General features: G+C 36.6%; 1 protein-coding gene across 1 annotated transcript in view; it reads left to right on the forward strand.

Moving 5' to 3' along the window:
• Ar (androgen receptor) overlaps nt 1-19351 on the forward strand; it is a 194428-nt gene that overhangs the window by 99897 nt on the left and 75180 nt on the right. Inside the window, exon 2 of the mRNA XM_005081152.4 lies at nt 6989-7140. Within this exon, the coding sequence (XP_005081209.1) occupies nt 6989-7140 (152 nt within the window). The remainder of the gene's footprint in view (nt 1-6988; nt 7141-19351) is intronic.

A 19351-nucleotide genomic window follows, 5' to 3' on the forward strand; every position in this document is an offset into this window, starting at 1 on the left:
GGCAATGCACTCCGGAAACAAAATATGGAAACAGATCTTGCCCTAAGATTTGATGACATTGCAGGAAACAATCTGGCTAATTCTTCCATGGCCAATTGGCTATGATGGCTTGAAAACTGTTGGAAAAAAAATTGGCTCAAAGAAGATAGCAGATGTGGTTTGGGAAATGCAAGGATATGACTATAATAAACATTCATCTGTTCAGCTCCATTTCTAAGAGTAACAACAGGAGAAAGGGATAGATCTGTCAAACAAGCAAGACATTGATATTAAAGTCTTGCTGTCATGATTCCAGCTCTCTTGATGTTTCTTTTAGTTGTGTAAGGTTAACAAAAATAGAAATAACCACAAAGACTATGAATATCTGATGCAGGCCATGTTTTTACTCACCTTTGGATACTGTATAGAGCAGTTACTATATATCAAGCTTAAGGCTTACTTACAATTTACAAACGTAGATACCACTATCTGATCTCTATATTCCACAGGAAAATATCCAACATCATAAATAGTGAGCACACACCTTGGACCCAACATTGTCCCTTTTACAACCTTTCTCTTGCAATATTTTGCACTTTTCTTAGCCCTGATTGAGATTATAATTGGGAAATTCACAAATGAATTGAAATAAGCAACATAATCCCAAATAAATATGGGGTCAATGAAGCAAACACAGGTAAGATGAGATACTCTAAGATAGATGGAAATGAAAATATGTAACACCAAAATTTACAGGACATACCTAAGAAAGACAATTGAAATTATTTAGTTGAACAATGAAAGTAGAGTTTTAATTAGAAAACATGTTTGAAAAAAGGCGTATACTTATTGTGGTGGTGCACTCCAGAAAGATATTCTAAAGAGGGAGGAAGGTTCAGGAGAATCATGAGTTCCAGGCATGGTCTACATCTTGGGCTGGGAGTATGGCTTATCAACTAGAAAACTTTTCTAGCATGTCTGAAGCCCTAGAATACTGTATTTCAAGTGAGATTTTAAATTATCTATCTAACTATCTATCTATCTATCTATTTATTTATTTATTTTATATGCATGGATGTTTTGTCTGCATGTATACCTGGTGCCCAAGGAGGCCCAAAGAGGACATCAGATCCCTTATGACCCACTATGAGGGAACCAAACCTTGGCCCTCTGAAAGAGAAACCAGTGCTCTTAATATCTGAGTCACCTCTCCAAACCCTTAATTTAGGTTTAAAAAGTTCAAGAACAAAATACTAGCAGATTGAGTCAACTAAAAATTAAAATATATTACAAACAACGACAAGAAAGAATTTATCACAGGGTCTTAGTAAGCTCCATTTCACAAATAAAATCAATAAGTATTATGTACCATATTTAAAATAAAAGACAAATGTTGGGTAGTGGTGGTGCACACCTTTAAAAATAAAATACAAGATTCTAGGTAAGTAATTCACTGGAGAAATACTTACTTAACATGTGCAAGGCCCTGGATTCAACCTCTACTAGTGTGAAAAAAAACAAACAAAAATAATAAAAGATAACAAAAGCAGAATTACTTCAACAGATACAGAAAACAAATTAGTTCAAGTTCAACACCAATATATGATTAAACAATCAGAAAACTAGGCATACCAGATGACTTCCCTAACCTAATGGATGCCTTATGAAAACTGCAAAGCTGTAAATCAGAAACAACAAGACAACGACTGCTCTCTCCATTTGTATTCACCATTCAATTACATATTCTAACCACAGTGATTAGTCCAGAAAAATAAGTAACAAGCATCAAGATTAAAGAGAAAGCAGGAAATTATCTCTAATCACACATATCATGGTGCTACAGGGACTTCTTTTAGAAATCCACAATAAGCTATTATAAATAATCAAATGAGCTCAGCCAGGTCATAGAATAAAAGACTGACATCTGAAATCCAACTGCATTTGTATACTCTGGAAAGAATAATGTGAAAATGAAAAGAATAGATAAGTTAGTATCATCAAAATAGAAAAATACAAATAAATTAAACAAAAGAAGTACAAGGTGGGCCCACTGAAAAATCTCAAAAAATTGTAGGAAATAACTTTTAATAGAAATAAATGAGAAAACATCTCATGTTCATGTATCAACAGACTTAATATTGTTGAAGTATCAATAATTCCTAAAGAATGAAGGAACTCTCAAGCAAAATATCAGCTAATAATGAGAACAAAAAAAGAATTTAAAAGGATGGTGAATATGATCAATACAACATATTTAGTTATGGAAATGCCACAGTGAAACCTACTTATGTGCATGCTGTGTGTTAATTCTAAATTTAAAATCGTAGCTGCCTTCTTATCAGAAGTTGATAAACTGGCCCTGAAGTTCTTATTGAAATATAAGGAGCCTACATTGTACAAAACAATCTTCAGGAAAAAGTAAAGAAAATCAAAACGTCTCACTGGAAAACCTTATTACAAAGCTTTAAAATCATGTATAGGGTAAAATAATTTAAGGAAAATTGAGATAAAATTGATTGGTAGTCTCTCTCTCTCCCTCTCTCTCTCTCTCTCTCTCTCTCTCTCTCTCTCTCTCTCTCTCTCTGTGAGTATGTGTGTCTGTCTCTTTCTCCTCTCTCTCCTCTCTACCCTGGCTTCTTAAAATTATTTGAGTTTAAAAACTATGTATATGCAAAATTAACCAAAAGGTAAAAAATAAAAAAGGGTGATGGTCACATAAATGAGAACTCTATTAAGAATCTGAAAATAAATCCCTACATTTCTGGTCAACTGCTTTTTAAGAATGTTTGCCCAAACTTTGGGAGTGGTAGTGGAAGGAGTCTAACCCAGGCCTGCCTGGTTACACAGCCATGGTAAGTTAACATTACTATACCTAATAAGGAAAACTGTCATGAGACTTTTGCACTTCACCTTTATTCTACAATCATTGGTGGACCTTTCAAATGAGTTCAATTTTCAAAGCATCTCAAAATCCGATTTGGGGGCAAGAATGGAGACAAAGAAAGAAGAGAGAGAAACTCCAGGTTGACCTGGCATTTTCAGGCTGACAGCTTCTGGCAATCCACTTCTATTTAATTAGGTGTGCATCTTAAGTAAGCATGTAAACCAGGGCAGCTGGGGAGAAACATGATATACTTGTTCTCAAAGCAAACCTTTGTTCTCCTATACAGAGTGCCATTTAGAAACATATCAAAATATTTCAGGTTCTTATTTAATTATTAAATAGAAAAGCATATATGCATAATTGAAGAACCAACAATATTTTTGACACCTTTACACTAAGCCTACTAGAATTCAAGGTCTGTAAGGGCATGAAACTTTGGTCTCCTTTATTCATGACCTTATCGTCCAAAATCTAGAATGCTACCTGACATGTGGTAGGTGTGTTATTTCTGTACAAATGCATGCATCTACTTGTATCTTTTTTCTTTAGATCCTCACCATGAACAATACCTTGAAGCTTAACATGGTCTTACATTTGGGGGCTATTATACTCTTAAATTTTGATAATATTTTCACCTATATTCCTAAGCAATATTGTTGTTTTGGTTGCCTTTTTTGAAATTTACACAACAGAATTAAATGCATCCTGTTATTACCCAGGTCTGTTAAATATTAGTGTGAAAGGGTTACCTGTAAGGGTTCAGTCATTCCTTGTCATTGCTGGCTTTTATTTTATTGAATTTAAATGCCATAATTTATCTGTCTTTTCTCCTGTCAGTAGATATTTGGCACTTATGCTTGTATAAACAAAACTACTATGAAAATTGATACATGTGCCTCCTGGTCACATGTACAAGTGTTTCTCTAGAGTATGAATTTGGAAGAAGGAACTGCAGCCGGAATTTTCATTTTTATCTCCCAAAATTTAGCTCATGAGTCAGAACTACAGCATTCCCTTATTCACACTAAGAGTCAGTAGGAAAGCTGCTGTCCAAAATATTTTGAGAACCGAGTAGAGGAGATGGGAGAAGAGAAAAAGGAGAGGAGTAACTTGTCTAGTGAAATCTGCCATTACTTGAGCCTATAGTCAAAGTGGGATGTAGTCCATAAAACTCCACATTCTGAAATTCTCTTCATTATTTTTTCTCCTCTATATTCTTTTAGTAATTTTAAGGCATCTTTTATTAAGTTCATATCTACTCAACAAAATCGTGATTGTTTAACATTCCTTTGAATATGCATTTGGTTGGATTATTTAAACAATAACTGTAGTTTAAATTTCAATGTGTATAAAAATTAAAAATGTATATTTCTTTGATAATAATACAATACTTACCCTCATAAAAATTAACATGTACAGTGCTATATTAACTCAAGATAGAATTTGCAAAGCACAGTTTTCAAACTTACCTTGCTTAAGTGACACTTCATTCCTACTGAACAGCAACTCTCCCTTCTTTGTTTTTTTAGGGGGGAGATGGTTGTTTTTTCAAGACACCCTTGATTGTCCTGGAACTCACTTTGTAGACCAAGCTGTCCTGGAACTCACAAAGATCCAGGGTTAAAGGCCTGTGCCAATATTCCAGGCTTCATCTCTCTTTTCTTACAGTCTGTTTTAAAAAGACAACGTCACTTATCTATTTTCTGTATTTTTCCATTTTATTAACTTGACATGTAATTTGTACCTAAAAAAGATATTATTGTTGTCACTTATTCTTATATCTTCTAAAAATAATACTGTGTTTCATCTGTGTTCTTATATGTAGCAGTCAGAAATCATTACTTACTACTTTATTTTACTTTTCTTTGTATCTTGAATTCTGCTCTAGTAGATGGTGAGCTGCAAAAGGGCAAGAACCTACACTAATCACCAATATGACTCTAGATTTTAACCTTGTGATGCTTCCATGGGCCAGTTGATCTAATCTGCCTATTTGAAACTTCCAACCATATTACACAGTTTGTCAGTAATATATCATAATTTGTAAGTAATTAAGAATCTTCTTGGAGTTAGACTTAGTAGATATGGAATCTTAGCATTTTGTTCACTAGATGTATGAGTTTGCATAAATGTGCAAGCATCAGAATGCAAAGATTTGGGAGGGCAATTGAGATGATATGTATGAAATGGCCTAGCATGTTGACTGCCTCCCTACATGTATTTTTTTATTTTATTTTGTTTGTGTTAGTCATAGAAGATTTAAAAAGGTGGAAAGCAGAGGAAGAAAGGTATGAAAATTTTCTTCTGCTTCTTTCTGGACTGAGAATGGAGAAACAATATTTACCCAAGTTAATGACATTTTTACCAAAACAGTGAGTGATGTTCTTTGCGCTTGGCTGAGTTGTGTATTTGAAATGGGCTTTTTTCCTATGAAACACGTGGCTCTGCTACCCTTGATTCTGTTTACCTTCTCATAATGGCATGAAATGGAGGACTTTTGAAAGAGAAAACAGGCCACCATAGCTAGTTATTGGATTTTCATATATTTAGAACAAATATTTTAAATTTGTTCCATGTTCTCAGGTCATGAAGAAAGGTTAGTATTCTTGTCCTGAAGACTTACAAAGTGCAGACTATGTTGTCTTTGCTTATGCCTTGACAGTGCTGCTCATTTGGGGTGAAAGAAAACTCTGAATAGTTTTCTGGATTGCAAGGACTATGTTAAGCATGAAAACAAAGAGACATTAGTAGAAAGAGTTGTGAGAAGAATTTTGGGAAAGAAAAACTACTTTGAATTTAGAGTAAGATAAAGTGGCTTGCTAGCAAATCATTTTAACCTTGTCATTTCTTACCTGTCCTTTTTTCCACTGTACAGTAGCAGTACTAATGAGAGAAAAACCTTGTTTTGTTTAGTTGATATGGAGTGATGAAACCACTAAGCACAAGAAATAGACTTCAGTTATGGTTTATTTTTCTTCCTTTTTTGGTAGAGAAATACTGATAAAACATGGAATTTGTAGTCCTATGGCTCAGAGTGTGGACAATTGCCATCTGTCTAAGGCAGATTAACATAGGTGGTCACTTACATTTTGTTTACATTTTGACATAGGACATGGAACACATAAAATCTGTTATTAAGTTAGCAAGAAGTATATTCTATTCATACAAATGAATTCATTACTAAAAAAGATGAAAAACTGACATATAGGGAAGAGTTTAGAATTGCTTTTTTCTCTTTTCCTTCACATCTACCTGGAAGAATTGAAACACAGATCTTGGAGATAAGCAGTTGGACTAGTTCAGATAAGAACTTAGACTTCTAAAGTGTGATCCTCATCAAGGGAACCTACAAGTCTTGTAAAGGTCAGCTGTTTAGGCAGTATCACTCAAACTATTGGACACTGTTGTGTGTCATTTCTCATTCTAAGCCTTTGGCACAGGAATTCTGTTGCTTTTTGTTGCAGAGCAGGGTCAGGGACCTGCCCATGTGATACAGAGAGCCTCAAAAGGAAACCAAGGGAATCAATTTAAGAGTGCAATGAAAACTAATTTATCTTTCACTTGTATATTAATATCAAGAGTGACTCACACAGTTAATTCATGCTGTCATTCACAGCCATAACTCAGCACTACTAGTTACAATATTCCTGTTTTACACATAAGATTCCAAGAGCTAAAATACATAAAATCCATCTGGTATTTGATGTGGTTTGATTATAGAACTCCCTTTGGCAGAAGTAAGGTATAAGGTTAGGTTCATGCCATTTAATAACCGAAAATGTTGTCTGAGCATTACATTAAGTTGATACCTTAACCTCAGGTTTCCTGCATTCTTCCTTTCCTTACAAATGCAGGGCCCATTAGATTGACTACTCCCTGAAAAATTGTTTAATCCCTTGGCAGGATCCAAAGTGTTCTGCCAATACCATAGGAAACCTTACAAACAGTATGCTCAGGTAATCTCTCTGAACAGCTCAGCTTCACACTGATTTGCTGGAGCAATACATAGAATAATCATTTATATGTACAGTTTCTCAGAAAATCATAGAATTCTGATCGATTTCTGCCACCCACTGACATGTGTTGCTTTGTGTTTGTTTTGTGTGTGTGTGTGTGTCTTTTCAGTTTGGACAGTGCCAGGGACCACGTTTTACCCATCGACTATTACTTTCCACCCCAGAAGACCTGCCTGATCTGTGGCGATGAAGCTTCTGGTTGTCACTATGGAGCTCTCACCTGTGGCAGCTGCAAGGTCTTCTTCAAAAGAGCCGCTGAAGGTAAAAATGCCTTACCTACTTCCTGATACTTCCCTTTTTCTTTTGCCTCCCAGGGAGGGACAGCAACATTTCAGGGCCTTTGGATAATCCCAGGAACTGAGTCATTAGCAAGAGCCCTGTCATAGAACCTATAAGATTAAAGAAGTAAATGGTTATATTTGCTGAGCTCTGTTGGTGGCTCTGGTTGTACAAGCAACGTTGGTGATGAAGTCCCAGCTGGTGCTTGGTGTTTGGTGGATCCTAGGAATGAAAGCAAAATTAATGATTTGAAAAATTAAATTTCCTTCCTGCTTGTTTTCAACTCTGCTGCATAGTGAGGAAAAAGAATTGTCCTTATTAGAGAGGTTAGAAGTGGAGAAACCCCAACTGAGTCCACAGGCTGTGCTATGTAGTGAATATGAGCCTGTTCCTTAGCAAAAGCTTCCTGGCTGTAACCCCAGAAAGGAAGTGTTCTCACAGTTCGGCAGACCATCAGTGTCTGCACCTGCTCCCTCCAGCTTGCTCCTTCTTTGGGACATATCTTTGCAATAGCAACTCCAAGGTAGATAGAAACTCAGAGGGAAGCAAGAGTTCTATTCTCCTCATCAGAGGACTGCCTTCGGGTGCAGAATCCCAAGATACGTTGCATTTTATATCCGGCTAAGTGAGATGATGCCTACTTGTTATCTGCATACATTTCAGATGTGCCTAGCCTACATAATCTAGTAGAAAATCCCATTCAAGACCTTTAATGTAGTTAATCACCAGGAGCTAAGCCTTCAGTTCATACACTGGGAATCTGCTCCTAAATGGTTTAACTGTGGCACCAGACCCAGTTTTAAGTACCAATGTACACCCCTGCCTTGGCATCCTGCAAAGGAGGAGTAGCTCCCTGACAATGAGTTTTCCTTCCTTCTGCCTTGTCTGGAAGAATTGAATTTTAAGTCAGAACCTAGACCGAGAGCCTTTCCTCATGCAAAAGAAACATCTGAAAGGAAATGCCTTTTCTGAAGACTAGTCTGAGCACAACAGAAGCGCCAGTGAATACTCTGCAACAAGAGAAAAGGTAGAATGTAGGTGCCCTTACACTGCTCTCATCACTGATGGCCCATCTTAATAATGATTTGAGTTAAAGCGTTTTAGTAAGTGGGAGAAATACAATCAAAACCAGAAAGCTATCATCTCATTTTTCTTCCATTTCAAGGAAGTGACTACCATTTGGTATTAATGCAATGGGTTGAATGTTTTACCTTTACTCCCACATGGAGAACTGCTGCTGTTCCGGATAGGCTAGCATTAGATCCAACGTCCTAGGACATAAGCCTGTACATTTAGAAATAGCCTTAAAGCAGGGCCTTCCTTTCTTAACAGTACTTATGAAAGAACAGCTATCAGAAAAGAAAGTGGAAATGTGTTCCAATAACTTCAGATCAATCCAGCTTCTCAAGTGAGCACCTCTGCTTTCTAGTATGCTGTCACAGACCACCCTGTTTTGCAGCAGGGAATGAAGCAGAGTGGCATTCTAAAGCTACTGTGGCGGCAGGCCTGGCACTATAGTAGTAACCATACCAGATAGAAAATGAATTCAAGTTAGCAAATGAACAATCAATAGATTCTCTCGTTGCCAGCGTCACCTTTGGGTCTTAGAGTTCTAAATGATAGCTTTTAGATAACAGGAGAAAGATCAGCTGTATTGCAAAAGGGAAGAATACTTAATCCATACTATACTACCCTGCGTGGCAGTTTTCTGGGGAATTTAGAACTAAAGGAAGCATGAACGCAGAAGGGCAGCTGCCAGGGCTGCATGACAGGATCTCTACAATCACATAGATCCTAGAATATTTGACACCGGGGAAGACAAGCAATGTGGGCTGGAGATCATTCAATGTTCAGAACACAGAAATCCAGTAAGGTCTTCAAATGATTCAAACCTGAGAATCACTTAAGTTCCTGAAACTAAGTAATGTTTTATTTAAGAAAATCAAGATCACCAATGGATATTTGTTTTGTTTTGCTTTTACTTGCACATTATCATACAAGTTTATTTTATCATTTTCTGTACCACTAATTAAATGCAGTGAATTGCTTAATGACCATGGTTTGCACATCAGAAGTTTATGCATAAGAAAACACTCTGATAGAGAATATGCTCCATGAAAAAACTCTGGCGTGGAGCAAATTGGCTACTTTATTTTTATTTATTTTACTACTTTTTGGAGTATTATATCACTTCAATTCCCCACTCTCCACTCTCCTACTCCTTCTCACTCTCCCCCATAACTCCCTTTCAACTTCATGACCTCTTTAATTACTACAGCACATGCGTGCGCGCGTGCGCACACACACACACACACACACACACACAAACACAAACACACAGTCATGACCATTTGCAGTCTACAAAGTGTAGTGACACAGTCCTTTAATCCCAACACTTGGGACATAGAGGCAGAGATATACTAAGCAAGTATGATCTACATAGTGAGTTCTTTAACAGCCTGTCTCAAAAATACAAGAAATAATGACCACTTGGGGTTGGATAATCTATCTCACCACTCTATTTTCTCTTACATTCCTGCTACTCACTTTCAAATTCATGACTTCTCCTCTAGAATTATTATTAATACACACACACATAATTACATCCTGCACTTAGTATTGCTCATTTGTATACTTGTTTACAGCTAACTACTTGAGATTGGATAGGCTATCAGAAAGCTAGTCCCAGAGAAAAATTAATCTTCCTTTCTCATTACTCACCTCATGGGGTGAGGCCATGTGAGATTTACCAAATCCACATTGACATGGCAACTAGTGTTGCCACCGTGCTGGTCTTGATTAGGCAACCACATTGCTGAGATTTCATGAGTGTAACTTCCCTGTCAAATATAGAAGGCATTAGCTTGCAGAAGATGTCCTGGCCCTATGGCTTTTGCTATTTTTCTACTTAATATTCGTCAGTGTTCGTCAAGAGTTGTGTCACAAATGTGTCAATTGAGTCTGGACATGCCAAGATCAGTTGATCTCTGCATTTTGACCAGTAATGACATTCTGTAATGATCTCATTCTACTGCAAAAGACATTTATTTTTATTTTATTTAATGAGGAGTGAGAGTTACACTAATCAATGGGTAAAAAGGTAGGTATTTAGAATGCAATTAGAAATTATAATGGTTTATCAAATTAGTGGATTCTCCTCTAGGGTCCATAATCTCAATAGCCACAGATAATTGGCCAAGTTTGCAGTACCAGGCATAAATTCTTCCTATTAAGGGTGCCTTAAATCCAGTTTGAAGACTATTGATTACCCCCTCCCAAGATACATATCATTACTGCACCCCTATGGATATCTTTCTGTGCTGGCCATTTTTGTCGCTCAAAATATTTACAGCTGGGTAGGACTATTGATTGCTGTCCTCCCTTTGCAGCTTGCATAGCTAGCACCTTTGGATATACTGCGAGGTACTTCTCAAGGAAGAGGCTTTCAGGTTACTACTAACACAATTCTTCCAAGTCCTGTGTCCTGTGTGTGTGTTGTCTTTAGCAATAAGGACCTAACTTCAAATTCTCAGAAGGAGCCAAGTGCAATGACAATAGCTTATATTATTTTGAGAATCGTTACAACTCTTCTGACCAACAACTCAAAGGGAGAGTTCCCATTGTCTAGACTGAGGATTCTGTTAGATAGTCTATGGCACCTTCAGATGTCTTATACAGCTTTGGAAAGCCAATACTCTAAGCTCTTTGGTTACTTTGGAATATGGACCTCAGGTTTCAATTCTCAGTCTTTTTAAAGATTCTAGAAAGGTATGTTAGGGTAAACAAAATAAGACAATTGTTGCTACCATAATACTCAGGAGGCTGAAGATAGTGGATTTCTTTGTTTGAGGCAAGCTTTGTTTACGAAGTGAGTTCTAGGCCAGCCAAGAATACCTAGTGATGACCTATTTCAAAAAGATATCACTGATAATAATTACCATTGCTGGTATTTCTTCTCCTACCTGGAAAAGATAGGTGACTTGAGTTCACTAGCATCTTTAGCTCTATTTGAAAGCAGGAGACTGTATTATTACACCCAAAAAATTTATTGATTTTTAAATATTTAATATATATCTAAAGTACCTATGTGAAGATGTTGAAATATGAAATTCCACCTGCCTTGGAGAGAGTATGGTCATAAATAGTTCTCTTTCTCATTCATTGCCAGTTAACTCATACTGCGTATTCAACATGCTGACTATCACTTTATCCACATTTTTTTCAAAGATCTCTGGACTGGGCACAGGTACAAGAGTTAAAAGCATGGCATGTCAGACAAAAATTCATTTCTAGCTTTGGTGGTTCATAAAGTATGACGTTTTAAAGCTGTCACTGGTCAGGGACTCTGCACAGAGCTGATTGTAATCCAGCCAGGTTTTTTGTTGGAAAGGAAGAGAAGGGTGAGTCCCACATTTTCTCGTTGATGCTAATGCTGAGGGGTAAGCGAGAGTCAGGCTGAGCAAGGAAGACTGTATATAAAGAATAAACCCTGGAGGTAAAATCAGTAATGTCTAATTAGGGGAAATGGTGAAATAGTGGAGGTCATGTGGGTACAAAAGCAGGAGTGGATATGTTTGGGGATGGTCTGTGAATTTGAAACAGTCATGAAAAGAAAATGTGTTTGTAGACGGATGAGGTAACTGCAAAAGTGAAAGGGAAAGCATGCTGAGTACTTAAGGGAGCAGGAAAGTGTTGTCTTTATATAGGGTTCAAAAGACTCAGTTGGGTAGATAAGAAATTCCCTCTTTAGACTTTAGTTTTCTGTTTGTAGTATAAAATTTTTATAAATGCCCTCCCAGAGGCTAGAGAGTTGGCTCAATTGATAAGAGATCTTATTTCTTTTGCCAAAGACATGAATTCAGCTCCCAGCACACATGTCTAGTGGCTCACTATTACCTGTAACTCCAGCTCTAGAAGATCCAGCACCTTCTTCTGGACTCATGGCTACCTTCACTTATGCATAACTAATCCTGCCCACACACACATACATATACATGAGTAAAAATAAGTTTTTCAATAAATAAATGTCCTCCCAGCTTAGAATGTTGTTACAATTCCACAGTTTATAAACACCACTATTGTTTCAGCAAACACAGATGCATTTTATACCTGTATGTGCTTGGAGTTTGACTTTCTAGCAGATGGTAAACTTTAGACCCGGATCAATAAAAACTCAATTTTCAAACAAGGCCAGAAAGAGCTAGGAGAGTGCATGTGAAAGCCTGGGGTAACATCCAGGACTGAGATTCTCCTTTGTGGCCGTGACTGACTAATTTCCTTTCATTTCCATTTTCTCATGTGGAAAGTCAGGATATGAATCCCCAACTCTATTATCATGTTTCAAAGAGGGTTAGTTAATTCATTATGCACATTATGTACTTGCAAATTTACTATTTTTCAGACATTTTCTAGTAAAACATTTGAGACTGCACATTCATTTGTTTTGTACACATGGAGCACTGTTTGGTACACATCATAAAATTGAAACTGTAGTTTACATTCTGAACTCAAGGAATTACACCATCCTCACTGGTGTTTACAATAGGTCCCAATTTAGTTTCCTTGGCAAATTTTATATAAGTATGGCTTTGATTTTCTCTCTCACCCCAGGTTTTTGTGAGGGAAGAAATATAAGTGAACCTTTATTGAACTCATTCTGTCCTTTAAATCCACTTTCCCACCTCAACTCATGTGGAATTGAATGTTACCTCATTTAGAGTTTTATGGACACTTTTTAGTGTATGATAGTGTCCACTTCCCTCCATGACTCTTTAAGTAATGTTTCATAGGGGCAAATTAATTCAGCTAGAAACATCAGTTTGTAACAAAGACTTGATCAGATATTGCAGGCCAAAATGGTGACTGATTCTGGCTTTGTGAGCCCGAGATCTTCCTACAAAGTTCTGCTTATATTTTTGTTTCTCTTTTTCTTGAATGTTACCGCTGGACTTTAGATGAGAAGCAGATAAACTTTTTGTTATAAAAGGACAGGTAATAAATATTTTAAGCATCGCAGGTAACATGGCCTCCATATCAAATATTAAGCTTTCACTTTGTAGACCTTACACAAACTAATGGGTGTAGCTGGATTCCAATAAAACTTTATGAGCACTAAAATTTTACCTTCATTTAATTTTCACATGCCATTAAGTATTCTTTTTTTCTTTTGGTGATTTTAAGCCAGTAAAAAGGAGGTTCAAAACTCTTGCCATGGATTTGGCTTGTAGACTGCAGCTTGTTTACTCTTGTTTCACATAGTCTCTCTTGGACTAGAAAATGTGCACAAGAATTTGGACTCATTTCTCTCCTCCTTTTACTATGTAACAATCCAGAGTACATCATTTAAAAAAACTATTCCCAGTTTGCAAAATTTTATAGAATACTTAGTATGGTGGCTACTTGTGCTTTATTGCTAAATAGGAGAAAAAGTTTGAAATTCTACAAGAGGGAATTTTTTAATGAGCTATTAGCGCACTTCATCCTAAATGCTACATTTGTTTAAATTTTTGGATAACTATGAAACATATATATATATACACACACATATATATACATACATATATATATCTGAGCAAGACATGAGTGTGTGTGTGTGTGTGTGTGTGTGTGTGTGTGTGTGTGTGTGTGGTGTGTTTCCAGTATATTCCCCAAATGGTACACAGAAAGAGCTTTGTGTCCCTGGTATCTGGTACTGAATATTATAGCTGCAAAACTAACTCGCAGAAGTAAAAGCTGAGAGGCCATCTGAGTAATGGATCTGTCATATATTACTCTATGATGCACTGGCTTAATTTTGAGTTTCCCAACAATTAGACTAATTTGTAAGTTTACAGAGTAAATAATTTTGCTGTGCTATTCAGTTCCTAAGTCTCCATCAGTGCCAAATTTGCAAGCCATACAAAGAATTTGCCTTTGATGCTTTGTAGTAGCCTATGTCTGTCTAGTTATAGAATGTTCATTTTTAACAGTTAACAAGAAATTGCCATAGCACGTATACCATTATTTAAATATCTGTAGTATTTCCATGATATCCCCTAAAGTAAGATTTCTTGTGTCTATTACCTCCTTCTCTCATATCTAATTCCCTGCACATTTGTCATCTTTATATGCTTATGTGTATGCCATGAACAAAAGTTTATTCAATCCCTCAGGATAATCTCCTGGTGATTATCAAACATCATGTGGTTCATTTTCATAGCTGGTATCCATTGCTAGGTAAGTGTCTTTTCAGACATAGCAGTTATGTCTGTCTTCTTTGAGATCTTGTCCTATAACAAGAAACATACTGACCTTTAGATAACTCGCCTCTGTAAGCAGTCACTGTGACTTCATGATAATGAATTGTGTGAACATTTTGAAGCCAGTTATTTGGGTGTTCATGTTTCCTCTCTGTCCATTCGTGCAATGTAACTGCTTTAAGTCTACAACAGAGACAGGTGAGGTTTGTTAACTAAAAATATTTGAACAAAAGAACTAAAGTTAAGAAATAGGGGAGCCAGGTGTGTTGGTGGCTCATGCCTATGATCCTAGTTTGCAGGAGGCAGAAGCAGGAAGTTTTCCAAAATTTCAAGCAGTACTTCATGGGTTACATGTTAAGTGTCAGCCTATATAGCAATAAACTAAGCAGAAAACAGGGAGAAGTAAACAATTTTGTATAAAAGGGACAAGGAATAGATTTCTCAGTCCATTCCCTTCCATCTGTGCTGTGATTACTGAGGCCCTCTAGTGAAATCTTAGTAATTCTTGTCTAAAGTAGTGTCTGTCTCTATGGAACACCTGGTAAGAGTAAGCCTAGTTCTAAATGTACTCAGGCACACAGTCAATAGGTGCAAAATACTTGCTGTATATAAGTAAAAGGCTCAAATACTCAAGCCTTGAAGCATGTTTTCTTCATTTGAGGAGCCGGAACTTGAATCTTGGTCTGCCTAGGCCAGAGACAGCATTCATTTTAACACATTGAAACATCTGCACAGACATTTAAATATATTGAACCAATGCAGAAAGTAATGTTATGTCTAAGTAAACAAGTAAAGCAGCAGTGAGAAAGAATAAGATAATCTAATAAAACTGAAAGAAGTTAGGAAAGATAAAAAGTATTGTAGAGAGAAAAAAGAGCCACCAAGTAGTATAAGTATCACAAGGAAAATTTCCTTCCTAATAGAGTGCCCCAAACCTGAAACAGCTGATACATCATCAGCAATTCCCTTCATTAGAAGGGACATGTGGACCACCATCTTTCCACCATCTCATACCCTTCAGAAGTTAGAGTTCTGCTTCTGGTGAAACTGAGCTGGGTAAATCTTAAATCGCTCGTATTATGCAACCACAAAACAGGAAGTACAGTTTACCATCTGTGCTCATGTGAATGTCTGATCTTCATTACATACCTAAGAGGAGAGCTCAGAGACAGGATGTATGTATCTAATGGACACATGGATCCTTGGCCCTTTCGTCCAGGCTGTCCCAGAGGAACACACTGCTGCATTTTGCACTGGGCTAGGAACAAGAGAAATCCATTTTCCTCCTAATTTATGTCAGGAAACACAGAACATTCTCTTTTATTAAGTTAAGAAAACAGGAATAAAGTATTGATTTTTCTTTCTCATACTTTAAAAATTCTATTCTTCCTTCCTCTCTTGGGATACGTCATTGTGTGAATGGACCTTGGTTTCACTGTGGTATCTGGATTAGGAGCCCTGAAACTGGGAACCTCTAACAGTTTCCTACAGATGGCTCATTTATCTTCGGATCAATTGATTCAGGTTTGTTTAACATTTAATTAACGGCACTGATGTTTCTTGACTGAGATGCTCTCTTGTCTCACAGATGTTCCGCAGAGATATGGAGATTGTTACCTTGCAATGCCAAAGAACTATGTGAGGCAGCCTAATAAGCATTCACACAGCTTCTGGCTCCTGGAAGGCATCTGGTATCTGTTAACACTCTCTGCTTCTAACATATTTTTATGTTTTTATTTATTCTGTAAGAATTTCATACAGTATATTTTCTTCATATTCTTTTCCCTCCCTCAACTCCTCCCATACCCACACTGCTCTACCCACCCAGCTTCATGCTGTTTTTCTCCTAAACAAACAAACAAACAGACAGACACTATGGAATCCAATTCGTGTTGGCCAAATCCACCACCATTTTCACACATCTTCTGTAACTGTAGGTCTTGCTACATAACAAGAAAATGAGTGATGATGATGATGATGACCTATGATAGGAGGGTTTTGTAAGTTATCTCTTGATGTGACTGCCAATTTGTACTAGATCTTCTCTGTGAATATATGAACTTTTTAGGGAGATCCTTCAATGCTTTCATGTAATTCTCAGGGGATGTATAACCCAGACAAGATTTCAGAATTTTTGTCTAGTTTTTTGATAAGATCTTTTTAAACACATAAGGTAGTATCTTAACAAGAGTGACATCCAACATAATAGCTATTTAATGACTAATTTTTTCACCACATTCATTTACTCAGTAGTTGTTCCTACTGTAGTTGGGAATATATAAGACACTAGTATAAAAATACAAGTTAGGAACACAAGCTATTTATTGGGCACTCAATATATTAGATGATCTCCAGACAATTGCACTGTAGTATTGTTATTGCTCCCAAATTATAGCTCAGCTACCTAAGACACAGAAGAGTTACGTAAGTTGTTCAAAGTGCCTGTGAGGAGAACATGTCATATAATTACCAGTACAACACTGAGGTCCACGCTGCCCTAGAATTAAGTACAAAATTATTTGAGTAGACAGAATATAAAAAAGAGTTAATTTTGCTTGTAAAGTTTCAGAAGATGTCACAGGGGAGGTAACAATTGATCTAGGTCCTTAAAATGATAAGTACAATAAAGTAGTAATATAATTTTAGGACGAAGGGAAAATACTGACCTATGAATAAGGTGTTATGTGAGGGCAAGGCTTGTTTGGGGGAATATTTAGTCTGGAGGTCATCCTGTGGGATCTCACCAGCTGCAGCAAGGTTTGTGAGAAGTATTCAGTTGACCTTTTGTGCCTGGTTCCTTTCCCATAGCTGTCCCTTTAGTCTCTGGGCTTTTGGGAAACAAAATGCAAAGCAAGAGAACCAGATGGAGTCCAGGCTCTAACTTACGTGGGATCTCAGGTGTAACTTGTTATCTCTTCCCACATCAATACCCCCATCTGACAAATAAATGGTTAAACTGAATGATTTTAGATATTTTAACATATATATGTATATAAAACAATTGATTTTTAAAACTGTCATTTTAAGAATTATTTTATAAAATTTATATATGTGTCTCAGATATCCAGTGATTTCCTTTGCCTGAACCATCCTTGGGAACCAGACTGAGTTAATTTTTAGCTTCAAAATGGAATAGATATGTGGCCTCGAGGAAGTTGCTTAATTTCTCTGTGCCTCTATGATGGCAATAATACCCCATAAGGATATTATAAAAATCAAATAATGTTTAATACAGTTTCTATTTTCCAGTAAGTTTTAGTTCCTTCATGTAAAATGAAATATTAATCATTAAGTTACATACACTTAAGGTCTTCCTAGGCTAGACAGGAAACAGGTAGAATGTGGTAGCAGTGGTAATCCTCTGGATAAAGGAAATGGAGAATGTGTAAAATTCTCAGACAGCTACTTGCGTAATTAATGAACAGAAAATCCACCAGCAATTTTAAGAGAAATACTAAGGGTCATTCCCTTTGCCTTCATTCTTTGGTTCCCAGGATACTATGAGAAACAATCCTAAACCTTCCGAAGCTCCCCGACTTTTGCTTTAAGGTTTTTGAGATCTCTGTATATTTTTGACACTTTCAGGGTAAGTCTGGCCTCTCCAGAATATCTAAGTTTTAAACTAGAGGCCAGGAGGAAAGCTGAAAATTGTCATAAAATACCCTATGTATTCTTTGGCCATTCGTTTTCCTTGTCCAGTCAGAGGCCAGATTCAATAGAAATCTGAGCCAGCACCTGTGCAAATAGTTTTAAGGTTTCTTTTCCTGAAGCCGGATGAGTATATATTTTTTTAAGTAAGCCAGATTATCTTTTATCTGGAGTGCCATCTCTTACATTCCTAGTACTTTAGATCTCTTGGAGGTATGTAGTTTAGTTACAGCAATATTGTTTTGTTGGCCTTTTAAGCAGGATGGGCACATTTCTATCAAAAAGGATAATGCTTTTTCATAGCCTGTGACTCTACTGTGTTTAATTTAAAATGAATCTCTAGGACATACTAGAATTCATACAGTTACCATTGATTAGCTTTATATCTTGCTTTCTAGATTTTTATAGAAGATGGGAAAAAGGACACATGAGATGAGAAAGAGACTGCAGAGGATGCTACAAGTGAGGATTAAACATAGCAAGGGATAGTGGAGTTGAGGGAAAAAGTAGATTCTACTAAAATTCACTTTGTTCAAAAATACCATAATATCTAATACCTACATGCTAATTTTAAAAGTTAAAAACAGTTGTAATCAGGATATGTCATGTGAGAAAAAAACCTATATTTCAGCACATGGAAAAATTCAAAATTTAAAAAGCAATGAAAACAAACAACCAAAAGTAGCAAGCATATACCACATAAGTACAAATATGATGTGGGTCATTGTCTGAGGTTGTCCACTACATGTGACCCTGAAAACCCAAGGGTGATCTGATTTTAGGACTGGTGATTCACTGTCTCTGAAGCTGAACTTCAGAATACAAACAATGTCGGCCCTTTGTGTGTGCCACTTATGACTGAAACCCTCCAACATCCCTCTATACTGCATGTCCTCTTCTCCCATACTTCATGTGTAGATTCCTTGACTCTCCAGAGTGTTATCTATATATCCTATCATTGTAAAAGGTTATCTTTGCTGCCTTTGTAGTTTGACAAGAACTGGGCAGAGACTTTATAGATAATCATTCTACAGGCACAGATACAATGTAGGAAACAAGTGTTTCTGAAATGTGGAATGATTTATTGCCAAACTTTTGAGTCCTACAGAGATGTTACAATGTCTAACTACTTGGGAATCCACTGGATGTAGGACTAAATTATTTAATTTGAAATTAATATCAATGTCCTATGACTTATGAAGATGTTAAACTACATTTTGTACAGCCAGCCTTACAAATATCAAAGTTTACCAACATAGGCACATATAGAACATTAGTGGTTTACTCTTATGATAGAATGACTGACT

This window comes from Mesocricetus auratus, unplaced genomic scaffold, assembly GCF_017639785.1.
Source record: "Mesocricetus auratus isolate SY011 unplaced genomic scaffold, BCM_Maur_2.0 Super-Scaffold_100003, whole genome shotgun sequence".
NCBI lineage: Eukaryota > Metazoa > Chordata > Mammalia > Rodentia > Cricetidae > Mesocricetus > Mesocricetus auratus.